General features: G+C 59.1%; 1 protein-coding gene across 1 annotated transcript; it reads right to left on the reverse strand.

Annotated features, from left to right (window-relative positions):
- Positions 1-1,531: 1,531 nt before the first annotated feature.
- On the reverse strand, positions 1,532-20,568 carry TUB (TUB bipartite transcription factor). Its single transcript, XM_021685739.1, has 12 exons — positions 20,522-20,568; positions 11,653-11,704; positions 11,011-11,173; positions 9,045-9,188; positions 7,683-7,850; positions 6,578-6,696; positions 5,939-6,136; positions 5,544-5,656; positions 4,528-4,648; positions 2,677-2,775; positions 2,277-2,448; positions 1,532-1,810 (listed from the first exon to the last, which is right to left on the reverse strand). The coding sequence occupies exons 1-12, from the start codon at positions 20,557-20,559 to the stop codon at positions 1,677-1,679; spliced, it is 1,521 nt and encodes a 506-aa protein (XP_021541414.1). The 5' UTR covers positions 20,560-20,568; the 3' UTR covers positions 1,532-1,676.
- Between the last annotated feature and the right edge of the window lie 140 nt (positions 20,569-20,708).

Raw genomic sequence — 20,708 nt, forward strand, 5'->3', positions numbered from 1 at the left:
GTAGGACTTATTTAAACCAAAAATTTCTATGCAGCCTTTCCAAGCACATCTCCGCTGAAGGGAAGAACAACTCCTGCTTGCTTCCCACTGAGTTCTGGCCTCCGTCTGGGCAAGCAGCCTCGGCCAGGGTCAATGGCAGGCAAGAGCTTAGCGTTCCCAAGGCTTCAGGGTCAAGAGTGCCATCCGAAGAGGAGGATGGTGGAGATCAGGCCCCGCCCTGGAACACTCACCCCTCACCCACCACACCCCAACAGAGAAAGGCGCAACGGCCTTCGTGAGGCCTGCCCTCGGGGAGAAGCCAGACACCGGGCAGTCCTGATTAGACTGATGTTCAAAAAGCCAGCTTTCAGCAGGAAACTGCCTAATTTCCCTCTGAGAACGGTTTCAATTTCGTACATCAACTCCGACATTTCTAAGTCTCTGTAATCAGACAAAAGGGGGAGGGCATGCAGACCGGGGGCCCAGGAAGGCCAGAGAACCAGAGAGAGCAGTTTCTCGGGGGATGGTAGGAACAAAGAAATCGAGGGGGCGGAAGTTCTGAATTCGGCCACTGACCAGCTAGGTGACCCGGTGCAAGTCCATCTTCTAAATGTGATTCCCCTAAAGTGACACGTTGTACTAGTTCATCTCTAAGGCTTCTGCCACCTCTCCTCTCTTGTGGTTCTAACGTACTCCCTGCCTTTCTTCACCCTGTCCCATTCCCAGCCCAGAAGAACCACACGCAAGGCCTCAGCAGCCCCGACCTAGGCTGCGCACAGGGGCTGCGAGGCACCGGCCAGAGCCCCTGGAGCTACACTTTCTTCCTGGAACACGCCATGGCTTAGGACCGCTGCCCTGCCAGCTAGAGGCCCAGGCCTGGCTACCTGAGTGCCCTGAGGCTGGGCGCCCGGCCCCGTCCGCGTCTCCTGGGCACTCTGCACAAGCTGCCCCGCAGAAAGCTCCTCAGGCGGCGTGTGCTGTGTACCTCCCGCATGCTGAGCCTGGGGCCCGCAGGCCCCGGCCTCCTGCTGCCTCCGTGCACAACAGAGAAAACCTAGAGAAATCAAATGGGCGGGAACCCTGGGCCACCAACCAATTCGCCAGCTGGACCCCCGCAGTCCTGACAAGCTCTTGCCACTCACCTTTCCCAAACCCCCGTAACTTCTCCCAGCCTGGCTGAGCCCTTCCGGAGTCAGCAAAGGGCCTGGAAGCCGATCCTAGCCCTTCTATATAAAATCGATGTACCCAACACACACATACACACCCACACTGTGCCCTTCACTGTCGGGGACCCGCTGTCACCTGATTCCTAGACTGAGTGGATGGCTGGGCCCCAGCAGCCCTGCATTGTGCTTCCTCTCCCTCTGTTTCTTCCTACCTTCCCAGCTGAAGAGGCTGCCCAGCTTGGCAAACACGGCTGCAGCAGGATACTAACTCAAGAGTGGGAGGGTGCGTACGGACCTTGGGGCCCAGGAAGAATTCACGCTGGCCCCTCACACACACACCTCCCCCACCTGGTCCTGTCTCCACAGTGGAGGCAGGAGTCCGGTCTGAGCCGGCTGGGCCAGGGCGCCACTGAGAGCTGAAGGTTCATCTGGCGGGAGGCCTATGTACAGAGAGAGGGTAAGCAGGGCTGTCTCTGCAGGCAGGCAGCTCCACTCCAGGCTGGGCAACCCCAAAGGGCACAGGGGGGCCCTCTACTCGCAGGCCAGCTTGCTGTCGAAGCTGGACAGGGCGATGGCAAAGGCCTGCAGCGCGCACAGTGGGTAGTTGTAATCCATGGTGAACACATCCTCTGCCACACGGCCAAACTGCATCACAATGTAGTCCGCTGGAGCCCGGCACACGCGTGCACAGGGAAAGCCACACAGGACAGGGCAGGGAAGGTGCGGGGGGGGTTGGCGGACAGACAAATCATAACGGGCAGAGAAGGTGAGCAGAGATGCCCAAAGGAGGTAAAATTGGGAGAAGTGGTGGGAAAGAGGGAGTAGATGACAGAGGAGAACGAGAGGCACACAAATACCAGGAGACAGAGAAGAAGAGAAAAAGTCCATTCAGAGGGTGTTCCCACACCTGAGACTCTGCTGAGTGCACAGAGTCTAGGGTTAGGGCTCCAAAGAAAGTTCTTCCAAGGGCCTCCCAGTCATAGGGTCAGAGAATTTTTGACCTCTGATCGAAGCCATGTAACCCACATCCTTGAGCTCTGGCCTATGAAGGCAGGGCTGGGTGAGCTGAACCCTGAGCTAAAGGCTCTGGGTGTCATGGGGACAGTCCTGAGGAAGGGCAGAAACACTCACGGTCATTGCCATGGATGATCTGGAAGTTCTTCACGGAGGCCTGTGTGACGCGTCCATGGAAGTTGAGTACGTAGGACTGCGTGTCGTCATTCCAGACAGGGGTCTTGTTTTGCAGCTCGATGATGCTCTCCGTGTTCTTACTCTGCCAGCGTGCTAGCAGCGTCTCGTGCTCCTGGGAAGGCAGCCTCACCTGAGTCACACCCGGCCCCGTGCCTTGGCCGCACAACCGCCCTAAAAAGGGATCTGCCCTCGGGACGGAGTCCTTAATCTCCCTAGACCTCCACCTAGAGCCCCGGGGCTTCTTCCACTGCGTCCCCTACACCTAACACAGCACAGCTGCAGTTCTGCTCCCAGAAGTGCATGCACATGATGGGATGACGGGGGGTGGGGAGAGACTCACGTTTCGCGGCCGGATGGAGACTCTCTCATGAACCATGTTCATGCCTGGGACAATCACACTCATCTTCCGCGGCCCCTTGAAACCTAAGACGTTTGTCTCCTGGGAAACAGAGAGAGAGAGAGGACTCAACACTGGCCATCTGAGGACTCTACTTACCTAATGGAGAGACTGGGAGAAAGGGAATAAAGCTGACGAGCTAGTTTTCACCATCTCCGCCTGTCTAACAGGCATCTCTACACTTAACCCAACCGAACTGAGCTCCCGAATCTCCACTCTGCCCAAACCAGCTCCTCCCTACCGTCTTCCTCGCTTCAGTTGACAACTCAGTTCTTCCATTTGCTCAGGCAACCTACTTTGAGTCATACTTGACTACTCTCTTTTGCTCACAACCCACTTCTAATCCATCAGCAGATGATGTCACCTCTCCCTTCAAATTCTATCTGGAACTCAACCACTTTACCAGCACTGTCTCTCCCTGAGGTCACAGTACTAGCCTTTATCTGGATTCCTGGTTTCCGACCTTGCCCTGCCCATCTGTTCACACGGCAGCGAGTCGTCCCGTTAAGTCACATCTTTGCCTCCACTGTTCATGCAGATTAAAAGCTGAAGGTCTTGACTGCAAGCCTCACGTGGCAGGGCCCCACTACATTCCTCTCCCCGCCACCTACTCTCCTCTGCACTTTGCTCTACCCTCCGCCCCCCACCCACTGTTCCCCACACATGCCAATCACTCAGGACATCAGTACGGGCTGTGTTTTCCACTACACGGCTGGCTCTCCCTTCCTTCTGGGCCTTACCCAAGTGCTACCTCAGGGAGGCCCTCCCTGCCATCCTTACTAAAAGCTTCCACACATCTGAACATTTCATTTCCAGGCCTGATTGTTTCTTCTTCACATTTATTTATTTGTTTTACTTATAAATCTGTTTTATAGCTTGTCTCCCCACTAGGGGTTTAAGTCCCATAACGGTATAAATTTGCATCTCTTGTTCACTACTGTATCCTCAGTGCCTCAAACAGTATTAGCTGGGCTCAATGAGCATTTGAAGAGATTCGGCCTGCCTCCCCAAAGGTGACCAGCAGATGGCACCACAGGCTCATACAAAACAGCTATGGCTTTCCCAGTTGGCCTCCAAGTACCCAAGCCCAGATTAATGGGTGTACCAATCCCTCATTTTAAAATAAGGTAGAGGGCACCTGGGTGGCTCAGATGGTTAAGTGTCTGCCTTTGGCTCAGGTCATGATCCCAGGGTCCTGGGATCGAGTCCCTCATCGGGCTCCCTGCTCCGCAAGAAGCCTGCTTCTCCCTCTGCCTCTCTCTCTCTGTGTCTCTCATGTATTAAAAAAAAAAAAAAAAAAAAAAAGGTAGAAAAATTCCCTGTATTTACATTCCAGTTTGGTCACTTATGTGCTGTATGACACTGGCAAGTGACTCAACCTCTCAGCTTCAGTTTCCTCATCTATACAGTAAAGGAAATAGGACTGAGCTCTCAGGTCATGCATTCCATGAGATGACTATGCAAAGGGCCTTGTAGTCCACGCAGGGCCCAGGTACTGGAGGAAGGGGTGGAGGGATGCACCAACAAGATCTCAGGCCTCCTGCCGCCTCCTTTCCCAGCGATTCCCAGGCTGGGCTGCACAGAGCTCAGCCTGGTTCCCAGAGCTCCCCAGGCAGATGGCTTTCTGTGGTCTGAGCTCTGAGGACAGACAGGGGCCACGCCAACAGAGGGCAGTCCAACTCTGTACAGTCTTGTCTGCTCACAAAGATAGATGGGACAGCCCACAGACCGGGCAGCAAGTCCTCGGTGTCCTGTCTAACTTGGAGACCGGAGACTCAGGAACGCACGACTCACGTAGCACACAGCTGCCAACTCCTGACGCAAGGCTCCACTTTCCAAAGTAGAGGAGGAGGATGCCTTCTGAGGGTTGACTCCATTGTCATAAACGGTGAACTTAGTGCCCATGAGGTTGGACCTGAAGGACAGGCAATCAATAGAGGATCATGCACCCTCTGCCTTAGGGCAGGGAGCAGCTCAGTCTGTCCCATGAGGAGCCTGCAGAGCATTCTGGGTTGGGCCAGGAGCAGACCTGGAAGCACACTGCACACTGAATCCCCACCTCTGAAGGTCCTTCATGGGGAGAAGGCCTGGACTCGCTCTGAATAAAATCAAAGGGCATCTTAGTTGAGTAAGGGAAATCCCAGGAGGTAAGTCTCAGTTCCACAGGTTTCCCTGGAGGAGCAGGAGTGCTCCCCTCATGGGAGGCGAGCAAGCAGATGGCATCTGGCAAGACTGCAAAAGGCACTCAACATCCCACGGAGAGTGGATGACACAACCCCCCCTCTCCTGTCCAGCCTGTTGAGTGTTGGTCTAGCCCCATCTCCAGCATTAGTTCCTCACCTCTAAGCTTGATTTATACTCCCCCAATCTGGCGCACTGTTCCTTGGCAAACACTCCCCTAGCTCTGAGGCCTAGCTCAGAGCCTTCCCCCAACCCCAAGGTTGTGCTCTCTTCCCTCAAGGGCTCACTCACAGCCGTGCCCTCTGGCACTGAGCATGGGGCCAAGGCAATTCTTCCAGGGTGGCCCACATCTTCAGTGGCTTCCTGAGGTCTGACCTGTCCCTCTTGATGGGCCTATGCCCCAGCGACCTGGGAGCAGCTTAGGGTAGGGAATGGGAGCTCCATCTCCGAGTCTGGCTCTAGGCTGGCACAGGCCCGGGCCTGTGGCTGGAGCGGACGGACAAAGAGGATTCTATGAGAGGATCTGACCCCTGCCCTAGATCTCCCCCAGGGACAAGACACGCCCACTCCAGAGTCTGGCCCTGCCCCTCCCTCCCAGCCCCACCTGCTTCCTAGGGGAGCGCTAGTACCGCAGTTTCCCGATGTAGCTGTCCCCTCCTCGAGACAAGTCTGTTGGGTCCACAGAGATGAGGTAATTGGAAGTTTTACTCTTCTTTCTCTTCCTTCCCGCCAAAAGGAACACCTTGGGGAATGGAGCAAGGTCACTTTCCAGGCCCAGCCTCTGGTCACAACCGTGGGTGTGACACACACACACACACCCGTGGGTGTGACACACACACACACACACACACACACACCCACACACACCCCAGCAAACACAAAGGGACGCACTGACCGGGCACGGAGGCTTCTATCCCTTGGGGGAACGGAAAGCTCAGTGTTGGACCTGAGGCTTCCAGTCACATTCCAGCCCATAGGACCTCAAGCCTGCCTCAGGGAAACTGCAAGTTCGGGCCAACCTCACCTTCTTCCCATCCTCGCGGTCCAGGTGCAAGAAGTAGGTGGGGTACATGCCCCGGTCCATCCCCTTCTTGTCCCGCGTGATGCGGCACTTGATGGTGATACCCTGGGGGGCTGGCCTCAGTGCAAACTCCTCAAGATCCTGGACCTCGACATCCGCCGAGGGTCCCGGGGCTGTCGGGCTGGGGGCCGAGGCTGCCTCCTGCAGGGGACAGAGTGGGAGCCCGAGCCCCAGAGACCCTGAGCAGCTGCAACTGGTGGTCTGGGACCCAAAGCTGCCCCCTGATGTGGTGGTGGTGGTGGTGGTGGGAACTGGGGCAGGGTCCCTGGGATGTGGGCCCGGCCATCCCGGCCCTGGGGTCAGCAGCTAGCTCCTCAGCCCTTCCCCCACCTCAGCGGTCCCCAGGGCGGGGGGAGATGGAGGATGTGGGCAGGTTCTCAGGGCCATCCCTTCCAACTCGAGCCCCCCACTCCTGGCCTGGCTGAAGAGAAGAGGAAGCAGGAGAGGACAGAAGAGCCCTGGCCAGAAAAGCCCCTGCTCGGTTTCTAGGCCCAGTCCCAAGAGAGCCAACTCTCCATTTCTTCACACGCAGACCTCTGGGGACCGCCGCCCACCCCCCTCCGGGCAGGGGAAGCGCCTCACCCTGACGGACTTCCCGCTAGTAGCAGAGCTGGGGCGGGTGGTACTGTTTAGCTGGGAGGAGCTGGAGCTATTTTCATCCTCATCCTCTTCCTCTTCAAAGCTCATGCTGCTAGAGACACCTGGGCAGGGCAGAGGAACGGGAAGGGACGAGTGGTCACAGACGCGCCGGACACCCGTTCCGAAGCACCGAGTCACCCGTGCACACACAGGGCCATATGTCCACACATGCGTCCACACACATACATCCAAATATACGGAAGGACACGTCCTCTCGAGGGCATGCATGACCTGGGGCTGGTCACCATCCTTAGGGTGTAACGCCCCCCCCCACCCAGCTTTCTGCTCAGTCCTCCCATGAGACCCCCCTCTCAGGCAGTCAGTGCCCATCTGCTGGGCAGCAAGGCCTGAGTGGAGCTGACCCTGTGCCGGGAGCCTTCGAGTCTACTGGTGGCCTCGGCTGGCACAGACCATGGAATCTGCTTGGGAGAGGCCCAGCTCCTTCCTCCCCCGGCCTGATGCACGTGGCCCACTGACTCATCTCCCAGCCTGCCTGTGGCCTTCTGTCTACACATTTCTCCCCACCTGGAATGCTGTCCCCAGCCTCCTGCTGCCTCGATGGCCCTTCCTCCAGGAAGCCAGCCCTGATCTCATTTCTTGGAACGTGTGGCCCTACCGGGCTTCCTTCTGCCACCCTGTACCAGGGACTCCGTGGGGCAGGGCTCCTGGTGGGGAAACTCTCTGGGCAGCAGGTTTCCTGGGAGGATCTGCCCTGCCTCTGGGCATTCTGGCCCTGCTCCCCGAGCTCAGCAGATGAAGGGGAAACACTTTCAAAAGGACCTTTTTCAAAGGAGGGAAAGGAAATCTGTCTCCAAACCTGGGTCTCCCTGGGGACAGGAGATGGAGGTGGGGAGAGAAGGCTGGGCTGTGGACTGGCTGCTTTCCCTAGTTGATTTCCCTGAACTTGACCTTATCAGGGACCCCTACACCCAAGTTTCTCATTGGTCTCGCACTGTGCCCCCTACCAGGGCCATGCTCCTTAAGAACGGTGCATCTGAGAACCTGGGACTGAGCTTTGGGGGTGTCACTGAACCCCCACAGGGCTCACCCTTCCTCTGCATCGTGGCACGGAGGTCCTGCCCGCTGGGCCGTGTGCCCCCGCCGGCTGCCGTCTCCCCGGTGTCCTGAGCGTGGTCTGACTGGCCCACAGTCAGGATCCGCACCGGGTCTTGGGCCTCAGACTTGTCTTCTGCCAGTGCAGCTGGCCCGCTGGTGCCTGCAGGCCACGGGGGGGGGGGGGGGGGGGGGGCCTGGATTCTCAGACGTCTTTGAAGTGGGTGAGGGATGAGTGGGGGGAACCCTCTGCAAAACTGATTTTTAAAAACACTAATGACTGCTGCCAGCCTCTTAACGATCAACAAGCTACAAAGGGACATGGGCTTCGTTTCTTCTGCTGTTCCCCCAGATTAGTTGCCAAGGGTTGGTCTGAAATGCCTCACATCCCTAGGCAGAAGACAGCCATCTACAAAACCAACTGCACAGTGAAAAAAATAAGATGGAGAACAAGGACCAATCATGACCATGGCCAAGGCCACCACTCGTTCAGACATGGCCACCTCCCAGTCATTTGTGATCTCTCTCTCTCTCTCTCTCGCGTGCATGCACACACACACACCCCATAACTCACACACATCATTCAAAACACATGGGGCCCCTTGAAAAACACAGAGGTCGGCTTGCACTCCCCTTCCCAGATGGAAGCTCTCCCATCCCACGTCACCCTGCCCAAGGTGCCCAAGTAACAGAAGGCCTGGCCCACACAGGTGGCAGTGCCCTGCCCGGCTGAGCTATGCCCCTCAACGCTGCAGTCAGCTCCAAAGCCTATGACCCTGGACACACCACTGTCCAACCACGTCTCAGACGCCTGGGAATCACTGCGCATGCACACGGGTTGGGGACACGGGGTGTCTAGCCAGCAGAGACAGACTCGTGGCAGGAGCCACCGTAACGGTCCTTGATCTCTGGGGATCTTTTCTGGAGAGAGAGGAACCGAGAGAACAGACTGGTCTGTGGGCCCAGAGGGTGAAGTTAGGGCTAGAGGGAGAGTCGAGAAAGCCCACGTGACAGCCGCGAGTACCGCCCAAGGATGGGGCAGGCTGCCTGGGGCAGGACAGAGGTGGAGGGTGCTCAGGCCAGGTCGGGGAGGGGCTGCCTGGGCTGGACCCAGGCGAGCTGCACTTCACTTCCTGGCAGTGCGGGGAGCCTGCCCATGCCCACGGGCAGCCCAGGAACCCCCGTGAGCTAGAGGAAGCCTGAGCGCCAGCTGGGTGGGGGCCTGAGTGCCCTTCTGCGCCTTCATGGAGGCCTCCCACCCTGTCCCTTACCTCCAAGTCTGGAGGAGAAGCCTCCCCCCAACCCTCCAGTGGGAGCCAGGCCTCCTGAGGACGGGCTGTCATGGAGGCAAGCCAACCTTTGTGCTTCCCCTGCTTCTCCTTCCTAGAGGCCCCGCCCTGGCCCCCCGCTGCAGCTGCTGCCTTGGTTCTCTTGGCTGAGGCTGGTGCTGTTGGGCGGGCGGCTCCCAGCTGCGCACTGGTAAGTGAGTCGGCCTCTTGAACTGCTCAGGCGAGAGCCCGAGAGAGAGAGAGAGAGAGAGAGAGAAACATGGGCCCTAGGTGAGACCAGAGCTCCAAGTGGAACTCACTTCTCAGCACATTTGCCAGGGCCCCACCACCACCCAAGCCCTGCCAGGGCCTCTGTCCCACCCACCTCTACAAGACAAAGGGGCCGGGGCAGGCCAAGCTGGAAGGAAGTGGTTCCTGAAGCCCCATGTGATAGTCAACAGGCTGGCCCACGGCATGATCAACCAAGAAGCACGCAGTCAGAGCTCTGGGCCAGCAAACTGTGTGAGCCTGGGCAGGGTGAGGGAGAGCATCTGGGAGAAAGTGGGTCACTCAAGGTGCTGAAGACGGAAAAGGCTGCATTTCCTAGAAGAGCCCAGAACTCGTAGGGCAAGCACTCCAGGGAGTCTGCACCAGCCCGCGTGGGACAAGCCCATGGGAGCCTGGCACCCAGAGTACCCTGAGCAGGAGGGGAACTCTGGCCTACAAAGAGCTGCACACACCAACAGGGTCACAGCTGGGTGGCCTCCATAGTCTCCACACATCAGAACCCCAACCTGCTCAAAGTCTTTGAATGACTTCTCATTGCTTGTAAGATGAAGACCACCATTCTCCCGAAAGTCTGGCCCCTCCAGCTCCCTTCCACTTGGCCTTGGCCTTCATAGCACACCCCTCATCTCCCGGGCACCCCAAGTCGCAGCCCCACCAGGCGCTTTCAGTGCCCCCCCTCTTGCCACAGGGGCTTTGCTCTACTGTCCCACCGTCTGCACTGTCCTTACTCCGGACGTTGGCCCCCCTGGCCCCAACTAAATTCCCACTCAACCTGTGGATTCCAGCTCAGGCGTCACCTCCTCAGGGAGGCCTTCCCTGGCCCTCGTCTGGGAGCAGTCTCTCTGCCATTCACTCACAGAGCCTGTTTCTCTCCACCAAGCACACCTGTGACCACCTGTTTAACTCTCTCCCTTCCTAGACCTCCAAGTCCATGAACAGAGAACATGCCTGTTTTGTGCTTCCCCAGGACCCTCAGCCTCTAATCCAGAGCTTGACACAAAGTAAGCCCTCAATAAATATTTTAAAAATGGATATACAACATGGATGAGCATGGTCAGTGAAAAACTGTTCGCTGGGAGAAGCAGTTCTCACTGATGCCAAACCCCCCCTCAGCCTCTGGAACCGACCCCCTTGTATTTAACACCAAGAGCCAGCAGAGGGCAGAGCAGGCGGGGCTGGAGGGGCCCTCGGAACCAGGGACCCCAGGTCAGCCAGCCGTGCCTCCTCAGGGCTTGGCGCTGGGCAAAGGCACCCTCCCCCCGCCAAGCCTGGGCAGCAGTCTCCGCAGGGAACAGCATTCATGACTGGACCGCGGGACACACCATGGCCGCTTCGATTTTTAAAGCCCCAAGATACAGGATGTTCCTCAACTTTACGAGGGGAGAAAATAGGCCCAGAGAGAGTAAGTGACTTGTTCAAAGCCACAGGTGAGCAGAAACTATCTTCTGACGGGGGTGGGACCCGCTCTCTCCGGAGGGGCTGCAGCCTTTCTGCGGGCCCAGCCCTGCCCCAGGCACACAGTCGGTGCTCAAGAAACACCCGCCAAGGCGACCAAAGCCTCAGGATGCCTGAGCACATGCAGGGGCCCCGGGCTCCAGGTCCCAGCCTCCCTCCCCTGGGCTGGGCGTCGTCCGGACGGGAGGAGCCCCTCGCCCGCCCTGGCTGGCCGGAAGTCCGTGAGGGGCTCCCCGAAGCAGTGCCGGCGGGAGGGGGGCGCGAGGCCGCAGCACGGGGCCCTCCCCAGGCTCGCCCCAGGGCAGGCTCTACCTTGGTAGCTGGTGCTGCCGCTGCTGCTGAGGTAGGACTCCACCAGGGGTGCCTGTTCCTCCGACTGCCGGGTCCGCCGGCTCCGGGGCCGCCCGTCCGCGTTGGCCTGCACCATCAGGGGCTCCTGGCGCTTCTTCTTCTGCTTCTGCTCCAGCAGGGCCCGCTGCAGGCACAGGACAGACACAGAAGTCGGCGGGCCCTGAGAGCGCAGCCCGCCGCTTCCACCCGGAGGGCAGGCTCCCAGCTGGGACCAGAGAGAGGGCCCCGATCGCTCAGCTCGGTTCTAGGGGTTGCCAGGGGGTCCACAGCCCACTTTGGGCCGACGCTCCGTGCCCTTGGCACCTGGAGACTCAGGGTCCAGGAAAAGGAGGCACAAGTCAGCCCAGGTGGCCGCCCCAGCAGGACCACGGCACGGATGTCCAGTGCTCCGACTGCAGCCACCAGCTGCTTGCCCGGCAAAAGCCCTGAGCTCTGGGGCAGCGCTGATGCTGAACTGGTCAAGACAGGGCTCGCCTCTCTTCTGTGAGAGCCTCCTCCCCGCCAGCCAGGGTCACCCCAGGAAGGGAGACAATCCTCGCTCTCCACCCAGGATGGTGAATGCTGACTGCCCGTCCTCCCGGCCCCGGCCCCGGCCCCACTCACCTGCCGGTCCAGCTTCTGCTGCCTCAGGTTGCTGCCCTCATCATCTAAGACACTGCAGAGGGAGACAGGGGCACTCAGGGCCTGCCGGCCGGTTGCCACAACAAGACCCAGAGCCCGCCCCTCGCACATCTGGGTTCTTTAAACCCCTCCTGTCAGGACTCCTGGGTACAGAGGAGAGGGGGGAAGGGTGGAGCTACTATCTGGAAACTGGCTCCAGACAAAAAGGTGGGAGCTATATTTTGGCCACTTTAGGAGCTTTCTCCTGCTGGGGTCCCTGCTGACCCGAGGAATTCCTAGTCAGCCTGGCCCCGGTAAGTACAGAAGGAGACATGCCTGAGATCCAGGGGAACCTGCCCAGAGGCGTCAGGTGCAAGCCAGGCCCAAGGCTGGGCTTCAGACCCAGGTGCCTGTTGGCTCCAAGTCCCTCTCGGATCTCACCAGCTCTTCCCGTCTTTCTGTCCTTCCTAGAGGAGGCTGGATCCTTTGCGGCAGACTCTTTCCTCTTCTATTCAAACTCCTGGCTCTCCAGGTGGCAGAATGGAGGTGCTGCCCGCCCCCTCCCCTCTTAAAGAAGCCTGAGGGTCCCCTCATTTGGGAGAGCGAAGCTAAAAGACCAACCAGCCCGAGGGCAGGGCCAGGGCTGGGTGGGGATATCTGCAGGCAGACACAGCCCAGCAACCAGCCAACATGGCGCAGGGGGCACCAGGGCATCAAATCCTTGAGTCCCTAAGGTCTTGGAACGGGCAGTGTCAACTCACATAGGCTGGGCCTGCCTCCCAGGAAGACAAGCATAATTAGGGAGCTCCAACCACTTAGCATTCCTTCTAGTCCAAGATACATCCGTTAGCCGTAGCCCCAAATTCTATAAAAGCCAAGGTTAGGGGGTAGTAGGGCTGGCGTCTGAGGACCTGAGCCCTGGGAACCCCCAGACTACCCTGGCCCAGTGAGGCTGGAGCCTGCCCCTGAACCAGACCTTGAGCGGGTCCCTGTACAGGCATGCATGAGTGCATCAGGTCTGTATGCGAAGCTCTAAGTATACGTCGTGAGTGTGCACACACCGGGAGGTGTCCACATATACGAGCACATCTACAAGTGTGAGCACACACCGCACAGCTGTGCAGATGAGCGCCTGCATAAGAAGTGGGTGTGCTTGTGTGCAGGTGAGCACAGTACGCGTGTAAGGAGGGAAGGTGAGGGCGAGTCACCCCGAAGACAAGCTGCAGCCAGTGCCACCTCCTCCTGACGACAGGAGCTCTTCTACCGGCAACAGTCATCGACCTGCAGTGTCCCTTCGGCTCATCCAAACTACCCGTGTGTCCATGTGCCGGGGGGCCCGGCCAAGGGTGTGGCAGGAAGTGCATGGAGTCCACAGCCCACCGCCTACCTCCCCGGCCACAACCTAAGACAACTGCCCGGTTTTAACTGGTAGCTGTCCTGCTTACTTGAAGGCCTTTCCTGACACCCAGGGGCCGCCCTGCACTCAAGAGGAGCCCCAACTGTGCTGAGTCTGGTCGCAGCCTTATTCTCCAAAAGCCTTGGCTGCCAGAACACAAGGGAAGACACTACTAAACAGACGTGCTTCTCAGTCAAGGCCTCAGTCCACCTAGAATCGCCCACAGCTGCACGTGGGACTCCCTGAGGGCACTGCCAGGACCAGGCGGCAGGGACCCGGCTCCTAAAACCTCAAGCTGGCTGGCACAGGGAGTGCCATCCGAGAAAGCAGGCACCCCAGGCCGGAGGGCAGCAGCGAGAGTTCTGAAGGAAGGATGCGTTTATTCGGGTGAGCAAGGTGCCTGGGGGCCCCGCCAGGTCTGAGAGGCTACACCCCTGCCGCTGGCCTCTCCACCTTAAGTCAGTGGCCTGACTGAAAAATGCCGAGGCCACGCATCCGCTCCCCCAGACTTCAAGGGCTCAGTCCACAGACGCCACGGTCCACCGGGGTCTGCGGCATGAGCAGCGCGGATTCCTTACAAACCAGCGGGAGATGAATAGAAAGGGCACTCTGGACTCCACGTGGCACCGGCTGACGGCAACAACGGGGCCTGAAATCCAGCCGCGCTCTGCCTGCTAAGCTCTGTGCCTGGGTCCACGCGGGGCAGCCCGTCATCTCAGTCATGCTAGTGGCCTGGCCACAGGAGCCCACGTCGCCTCCACGAGACCGCTGGCTCTGAGTCCTGGGGCAGGAGGCAGCTTCGTGGCCCCCTGGCATGGCGCAAGGCTCCTACACTTTCGTAGGGCAGGGCCAGGGACAGCCAGGTCGTCCGGGGACTGAGCTTGGGGAGCAGGGCAAAGCCCCGCCCTCTGTGGTGCTGACGCAAACATCTAGGGTCATTCAGAAAAGGGGACATCGGCCGCGAGTTAAGCTGACACAAGCAAAGCCACCTCCAGAGGCGCCGGGTCACAGCGGCAGCTCGACGGACAAGGGTGGCTCTGGTGTCCCTATCCGTGCGGGCGCGGGGGGGGGGGGGGGGCCCGCACATCCCTAGTGCAGGCTACCGTCCCACTGCCCGGACTCTCCACAGGTCACGCGCGGGCAAGGAGGCTGCTTTCCTCCTCCTCCGGGCCCACCTCCATTCCCTGATCGGGCAGAAAGAGCCAGAGCCGCAGGCCTTAGTACCGCCGGTCACCTGGCAAGACTACAGGTGGAACGGACTTCAGGACCGGCCCTCACAGAAAGATGGATGAAAAGGGGTAAGCTTCTGAAGAGATTCCAGAAACTCGGATAGCCTGGAAGTGCCTGGAGAGCCACGCCCCACCTCCCCGGCCACCCCGCTGGGCACACTGGAGCGGCGCCCCCCCCCCCCCCCCCCCCCCCCCCCCCCGCCGGCCTGTGCAGGGGCGCGGCTGGGGGAAGCCACGTGCGCCCGGCCAGGGGTGAGGAAGAACGTGCCTGGCTGCGCACGACCCCCCGGGAGGGCCGGCAATCCACGCAGCTCCGAGCGGTGGCTCCAAGAGTGGGCGACGGCGCGTCCAGGAAAGCAGATTCCTGCCAGGGCCCTGTTTCTAGGAAAGTGGATCACGGGCCCCCGGCAGGGACGAGCCCGCACCGCCTGACAGCACTGTGTCTGAGGCACATATCGGCCCCGATGGAGAACAAATCCCCGCAAGCCCCGGCGGCTGCTGAGAACCACGGCAACAAGGGGGGCTGTGTCCAGAGAATGGAAGGAAACCCCTCTCCCGTCCCGGGCAGGCCCCGCCCCCGCCCCCAGCCCCACCCCTCCAGGCAGCCCTGCCCCTCAGCTCCCACCAGGGCTCCTTCCTTCCTGTCCCGCCGCCACTCCCTGCCTGCCTCTACCCGATGGGCACTGTTCTGGGCAACACTAAATGATAACCACAGAGGAGAAAGTAATGGCTTTTTAACAACTCGGGCTCCAATTACGGAATCGCTGCCAAGCCCGGGCTGGCAGCTGCGGCCCCGCCAGGAGCCTCGGAAAGGAGACAGGGCACTGATGGATGGGTCCTCCAGCTGACCCTGGCGGCTCCTTCATCACGGTCGCCTCCTGCTGGGGACCGGACCAGGGAGATCCAGGAACGCACCGGCCACTGGCTCCTGAAGGTCGGAGAAACCCAGTCGGCCGTGTCCACCAATCCACCCATTCTGCCCAGGGCCAACGAGGTGGCCCTTCGCCTCCCAGGGAGACAGCCCCTCCATATCTTGCCTCCCCTGAGCTGCCCAACAGGTATCTGGAGAGAAAACCATGCTTGATAACGAATGAGAGGAGGGGCACTGCTCCCAGGGGATGGAAAAGCCAGCCGTGGACAACACATTTAGGAAGCCGGGGCCCTGCCTCTCTTTAGACTCCACCCCCCGCATGCTCAGCTAACCCACCAGAGCTGACCAGAGCCCTGGGGGCCAGGCTACCAAGGGACAGGCCCGTACTCCACGCCCAATTCACTCTCCCCTTTTATGCCCACATTCCTTCCACTCAGTCACAGCAGAAGCTGCCCCTGCTGGACCCAGGTTGACAGAGGAGTAAAGACCACGCAGGGGGCCAGGCTGCAAGCCCTGTACCTGTGCCAGACTTCCCCACCCCCACCCCAGCACGCCCAGATCTGCCCCTAGTGGCTGCCTGGAACACCAGGGAAACACAGTAAGGGTGGGAACAGGGGCAGCCCCAAAAGGGAGAAGCCCACAGGGCTCACAGGAGTCCCAGTCTCCCAGGTTGGGCCCTCTCCATTCCTGCCGTGGGCTCCCAAACTTAGCACGTCATTAAAACATTCGGCCCTGACTTGGTGATTCAGAACTGTTGGGGAAGTTAGCCCAGAATCAATCCCTCACCTCATTTTCTCTTTTAACGCAAGAAACATAGGTGATTTTAATGTTCAGTCATGCAAATGAGGGCCATGAGCCACAGCTGGTGATCTCTAAAGAACAAAAAAGAAATCCGAGAGTTGCTCAAAGTATGCAAATGCAGCCTTCTGTTCAGATGGGGGAAGAAATCGTAGTCTGTAGATGGATCAGTCTTACACAGGCCCCAGGTAAGATCATGGGACAGATTCACTGAAGAGCTAGAAGACCTAGTGATCAGCAGGACTGAGCCCAGTCGGCCAGCAAGTCAGGGCACATGCCCCTAGACCTACCCGGGAAAATGGGAGGGCAGCACAGCCAGGCTGCCGCATGGAATCGCAAGCATCAGTGACAGTCACTAGTGGGCAAGATAAAACAATGTGAGTGGCATGCTCCTCCGAAGAGACAGGGTTTTGCGACAATAAAGCATGCCATAATCAGAGGTTTCCAGCATCCTGCTTCCCTTCTTAGCATGTTTACTGATGACCTAAAGACAAGGCAGGCCTCACAGCAGACTTATAGGTGACACAAAGTCGAAGTGATACTAAACTGTTCATTAAGACAACAGGACTTCAGAAGACACTGGAGAGCTTGCAGAGTCTAACCAAAGGAAACCTAACAGGAGAAGGTCATGTCTTACATGTGGGTCCCCAAACCCAGGTCTGCCCCACACAGGCAGAATGGGGGACACAGGGCTTGACATCAGCCTGATGAGACTTTGGAGTTCTGTTTACAGAGGCCTCAAGGTGACGAGTCAGTGAGCCAAAGCTGTCCCCCATGACAGGGAGGGCCCAAGGTCAACAACGGGAGCAGGGCCCCCAGCAAGGAAGTAACAGCCTCCCTCTGCTCGGGGTGGGACAGGCCACACCCAGGAAGCTGCAGGTGGCTCCAGAGCCTGCTGGAGGAGGGCAGAGACCAACCTGAGGGGAGCCGCACAGTCCCTGCTCCCTGAGTCCTCTCTCTCACCCCTGCGTTCCTGCTCCTTCCACCCGAAGCAGCAGCGGGACGACTTCCCCAGGGCGCCGAGGCTGGGAGTAGCCAGAGATTCTGCCCCTCCTCCCTGCAGCCGGAGGTGAAGCGGCCACCATAGCATCCACGGCACCCCGAGGCTTCCCACACAGGCAGAGCTGGAAGAGCCAGGTCTTGCTTGGTCAGCAGTCCCTCTACTCCCCAGAAGCGTCGTCCGGAAGTGGTGGGAGGACCCTCACAAGAGCCAAGAGGAGGGAAAACCCAGAGGCACGCTGAGGCTCACCCCGAGGAAGAGCTTTCTAACGGTCACCCCCACGTGATGGAAGGGCGCGTTCACACAGAGGACCCGACAGCCTGTAAGGGCCCTTCCAGCTGCGATGCTCATTCTCTGACGCAGGGCCACGCTTGTCCAGCACTATTCCTTTCCCTGAGGGGAGACCACTACATCCCTCGGGTGTGCCGAGAACCCAGGTGTGCAGCCAGGAAAGCCAGAAAGTCTGAAAAGCCATCTGGGGATGCCTCTTTGACTCAAAGTAGTGCGCATCTTGTCTCTGCTGGGCCACGCCAGGCACACAGCCCAGGACCAAGTGCGGTCCCTGCTCTCCAGGAGTTCGGGGCTGGGTTGGGGGGGACAGTGCAGAGAGAGCACTGAGGACAGGGCCCGCCATCGCTCCTTCGCTCTTAATGCTCCACCTGCAGCTCACAAAAGGTTGTGAAGCCAGGGAGGAGGGGCATTTAATACTCAAGAAGAACACAGATAAGAGAAAATGGCAGAAGTGAAAATTATTAGTACTACTAATAATAGAAAAAAATCAAAAGGCAAAACATTATTTCAATTGTTCAACTTTATAAACTAAATGGCTCCCTTCTGAGTCAGAATGTGAGATTAATCCATGATCATTATAAACTGAGCCACAATTACCCTTAAGAAGATTATCGCCAACTGGCACTTGCTTCAAAGAAAATGAGCCAGGCCTAGGGAACGCAGGTGCAGCCATCACAGAGGGAGTAAAACCCCCACCAGGAGAGCTACCAAGAAATCGACCGACCTCTCTCCCCCAAACCAAACAACGCATTCCAGTCCTGACACGCTGTGACACTGGGGAAACCTCATACCGAAGCACGTGCCCACGTGCCCATCCCCCTCATCTGCAAGTAAACGGCCTTGCCTGTCTTCTGCCCCAGTTTTCTGCGATCACACAGGCATGTGGCTTTAACTGCAATCAGCAGCCCAGTTAATGCGAGAGGCAATTTGCATCTCCTCTTCTCAGCCCAGGTCTCCCCGTTCTGGAAGGCTACACCCAAAGTCCAGTGCTTTCCCAGGCTCAGGGCATGCTCAGAAAGACCCCAGCAAGGCAGGAGAGATTCTGGCAACTTCTGACTATAGCCTGCCCCCCGCTCGAGACCCACCCTCCCTGCCACAGAGCAAGAAGGCAAGGGTGACAGAGCAATGGGACCGCAAGCAAGTAGGGCCACAAAGGTGCCAAGCTGCTCCTCAGGGACAGGCTTCCAGGGCGATAGGATTCTGTGCTCCAGGTGGCGTGTTCGGGCCCAAGAAAGGAATGGGGGGATAGGGTGGTTGGGCCTAGGCTGGGACAAAGTGCCAAATCACCCCTTAAAGGATGCGAGTGCCCTGGGCGCCGCTGGAGGACAAAGCCATTTCCCAGAGACAAGCCCACCTCCCGAGGGACCTCTTTCCTAGAGGTAGGCTTTCTCTAAGACTTGTGCACTTACTCTACACATTGTTCTGGTCTTTGGCTTCTGGGAGAGGCTTCCTTGACCCATGATCTGGCCTGGACCCCCGTTCTGCCAGATCCTAAACACACCATCGTATCCACAGCCACAAGGGCTCTCCCTTCCTGCCCTCCTAAGTCAGTCTGTGGCCACCACCCTGCCACGTGCCCCCCCACACTCGTACTTCCACAGCGTTAGAGGCCACTCAGCCTGCAGGTGCTCCCCAGGCACCTCTGCTGGGCGGCTAGAAAAGGTTAATGGTACTCCGTGGGGCTGCACGGTCTTCTAGAAGGTCCTCGGCACAGACGTGTCAAGCCAGGATGCTCCAGAAACTACCTGCGCCCCTAGCCTGGATGCCCGGTGCAGGGAAGCAGCTCCTGAGTCAGCAAAGCCCCAGTCTCCCGATGGGAGTATCTCCCTGATCTATGGAGACTCTGAGGTGTAACTGCATTATGCCTGCAGGAAACCCTATGGGTGACTCGTGTGTGTGCACGTGTGTATGTTGGTGGGAGGGGCACCCACAAATTCTAACTTGGGAAGCCCTAGAGCCCCCAAAGGAGCTTAGAGACAACAGTTCTCAGGAGAAACCCTGAATCCCCAGGTCAGTGACAGGTGCTTGTTTGCAGAAGGATCTCCTTTTAACAAGCCTCAGGCGGTTGCAGCTGGTTTCCATTTTGGATGCTGTCTGGACAGACTCCTGGAAGAGCTCTGTCAGAAGTATTTTCTATCGGTGACCAGAATCAGGTCCCTTCCCGAGAGCTGGCTGTGTTACAAGGCGGGTCTGGAGGCTCTGCTCCTCCAGCCCGCAGGCATGAGCACCTCCGCGGGCAATAGCACAGTGGCCCTCAGCAGTCCAGCACCCATCTTACACACGTGCCTCTCTGGGAGGCCTGGAGACAGCCCCGTAGCCCATGGCAACCAGGAGCCAATAGGTGGCCAAGGATCTGGCGCTGCCATGACGATGAGCTCTATTCCAGGGGTAATGGAGAGAATGAAGAGTGGATGGGGGAAAGGCCTGCACCTGTATGAGAAGCCTCCAACACCCCTCCCCCACCCCAGCCACCAGGCAACCGGCAAAGCCCATCTATCCTTGGGACAGACCACAGAGTCTGGGGACACAGGGTACCCGTGCTTTCGTGAGTGCTCTTATGCGTGTAAAGGCGGTCTATATATTGTGAGTTGGTGGGTGTCCAGGTATAGACCTGTTCGCAAGTGCATTTCCGAGTCTCTGATATGAGTAGTACCTGTGAGTGGGTAGCGGGTGTCAGGTATTGTCCAAATACAGGATGTGTTATGGGCACAGAGAGTAGGAGTACACCTGTGTGAGACCGAGAATCAGTGTAGGTGGAGACAGGGGCATGTGTGTATGAGCGGCCTGTGCTCTTGGTTCAGAATAACTGTCTCCAGGAATTCGTGCTCTGCGTGTGTGAACAGACCAGCAGGAGTGTCTCTGGCCCGATGCACCCACGGGGGGTGCATGCCTGCAGCTATACAGGTGTCTGTCCACAGCTACACCGGCGTGTGACCCGCTGTGCTGGGCCTAGGAGGAGGGCTCAGAGCAGTGCGCTCCCTCCCCGGGCGGCCACATGGCGCTGCCCAACCCAACACGGCCCACACAGGCCCAGAGCACTGGCCCCTTCCAGCAGCCCCGACGGACGAGAGACGGAGCAGGGCAGGCCGGTTCGGTCCGCCCGGGGCCCAAAGTTGGGGTAGGAAGGCCCGGCGCCTCCAGCCCGCGCCCTCAGTGTGGGATGGGATGGGTACGGGGGCCCTGCACCCCGGGTCGGGGTGGTGGGCGCCGCTCGCCGCGCTGGAGGGTAGTGGGCCGAGCCCGCGCCCCCGAGCTGAAGGGGGGCGGTGGGCTGGGCGCCCGCGTACCTGTAGGGGATCCAGTCGGAATGCGGCTTGGAAGTCATGTCTCCCGGGGGCGGGGCGGCGGCTGCGGCTCTGGAAGCCGGGGCCCGCAGGGGACGGCGCGGGGGCCCTGCTCAGCTCCCGGGCCGCCCCGGGCCGCATCCTCCCGGGCCGGGGCGCTGGGCCCCGCCGAGGCCCGCGCTGCACGCCA

Source organism: Neomonachus schauinslandi, chromosome 11 (assembly GCF_002201575.2).
Source record: "Neomonachus schauinslandi chromosome 11, ASM220157v2, whole genome shotgun sequence".
Classification (NCBI taxonomy): domain Eukaryota; kingdom Metazoa; phylum Chordata; class Mammalia; order Carnivora; family Phocidae; genus Neomonachus; species Neomonachus schauinslandi.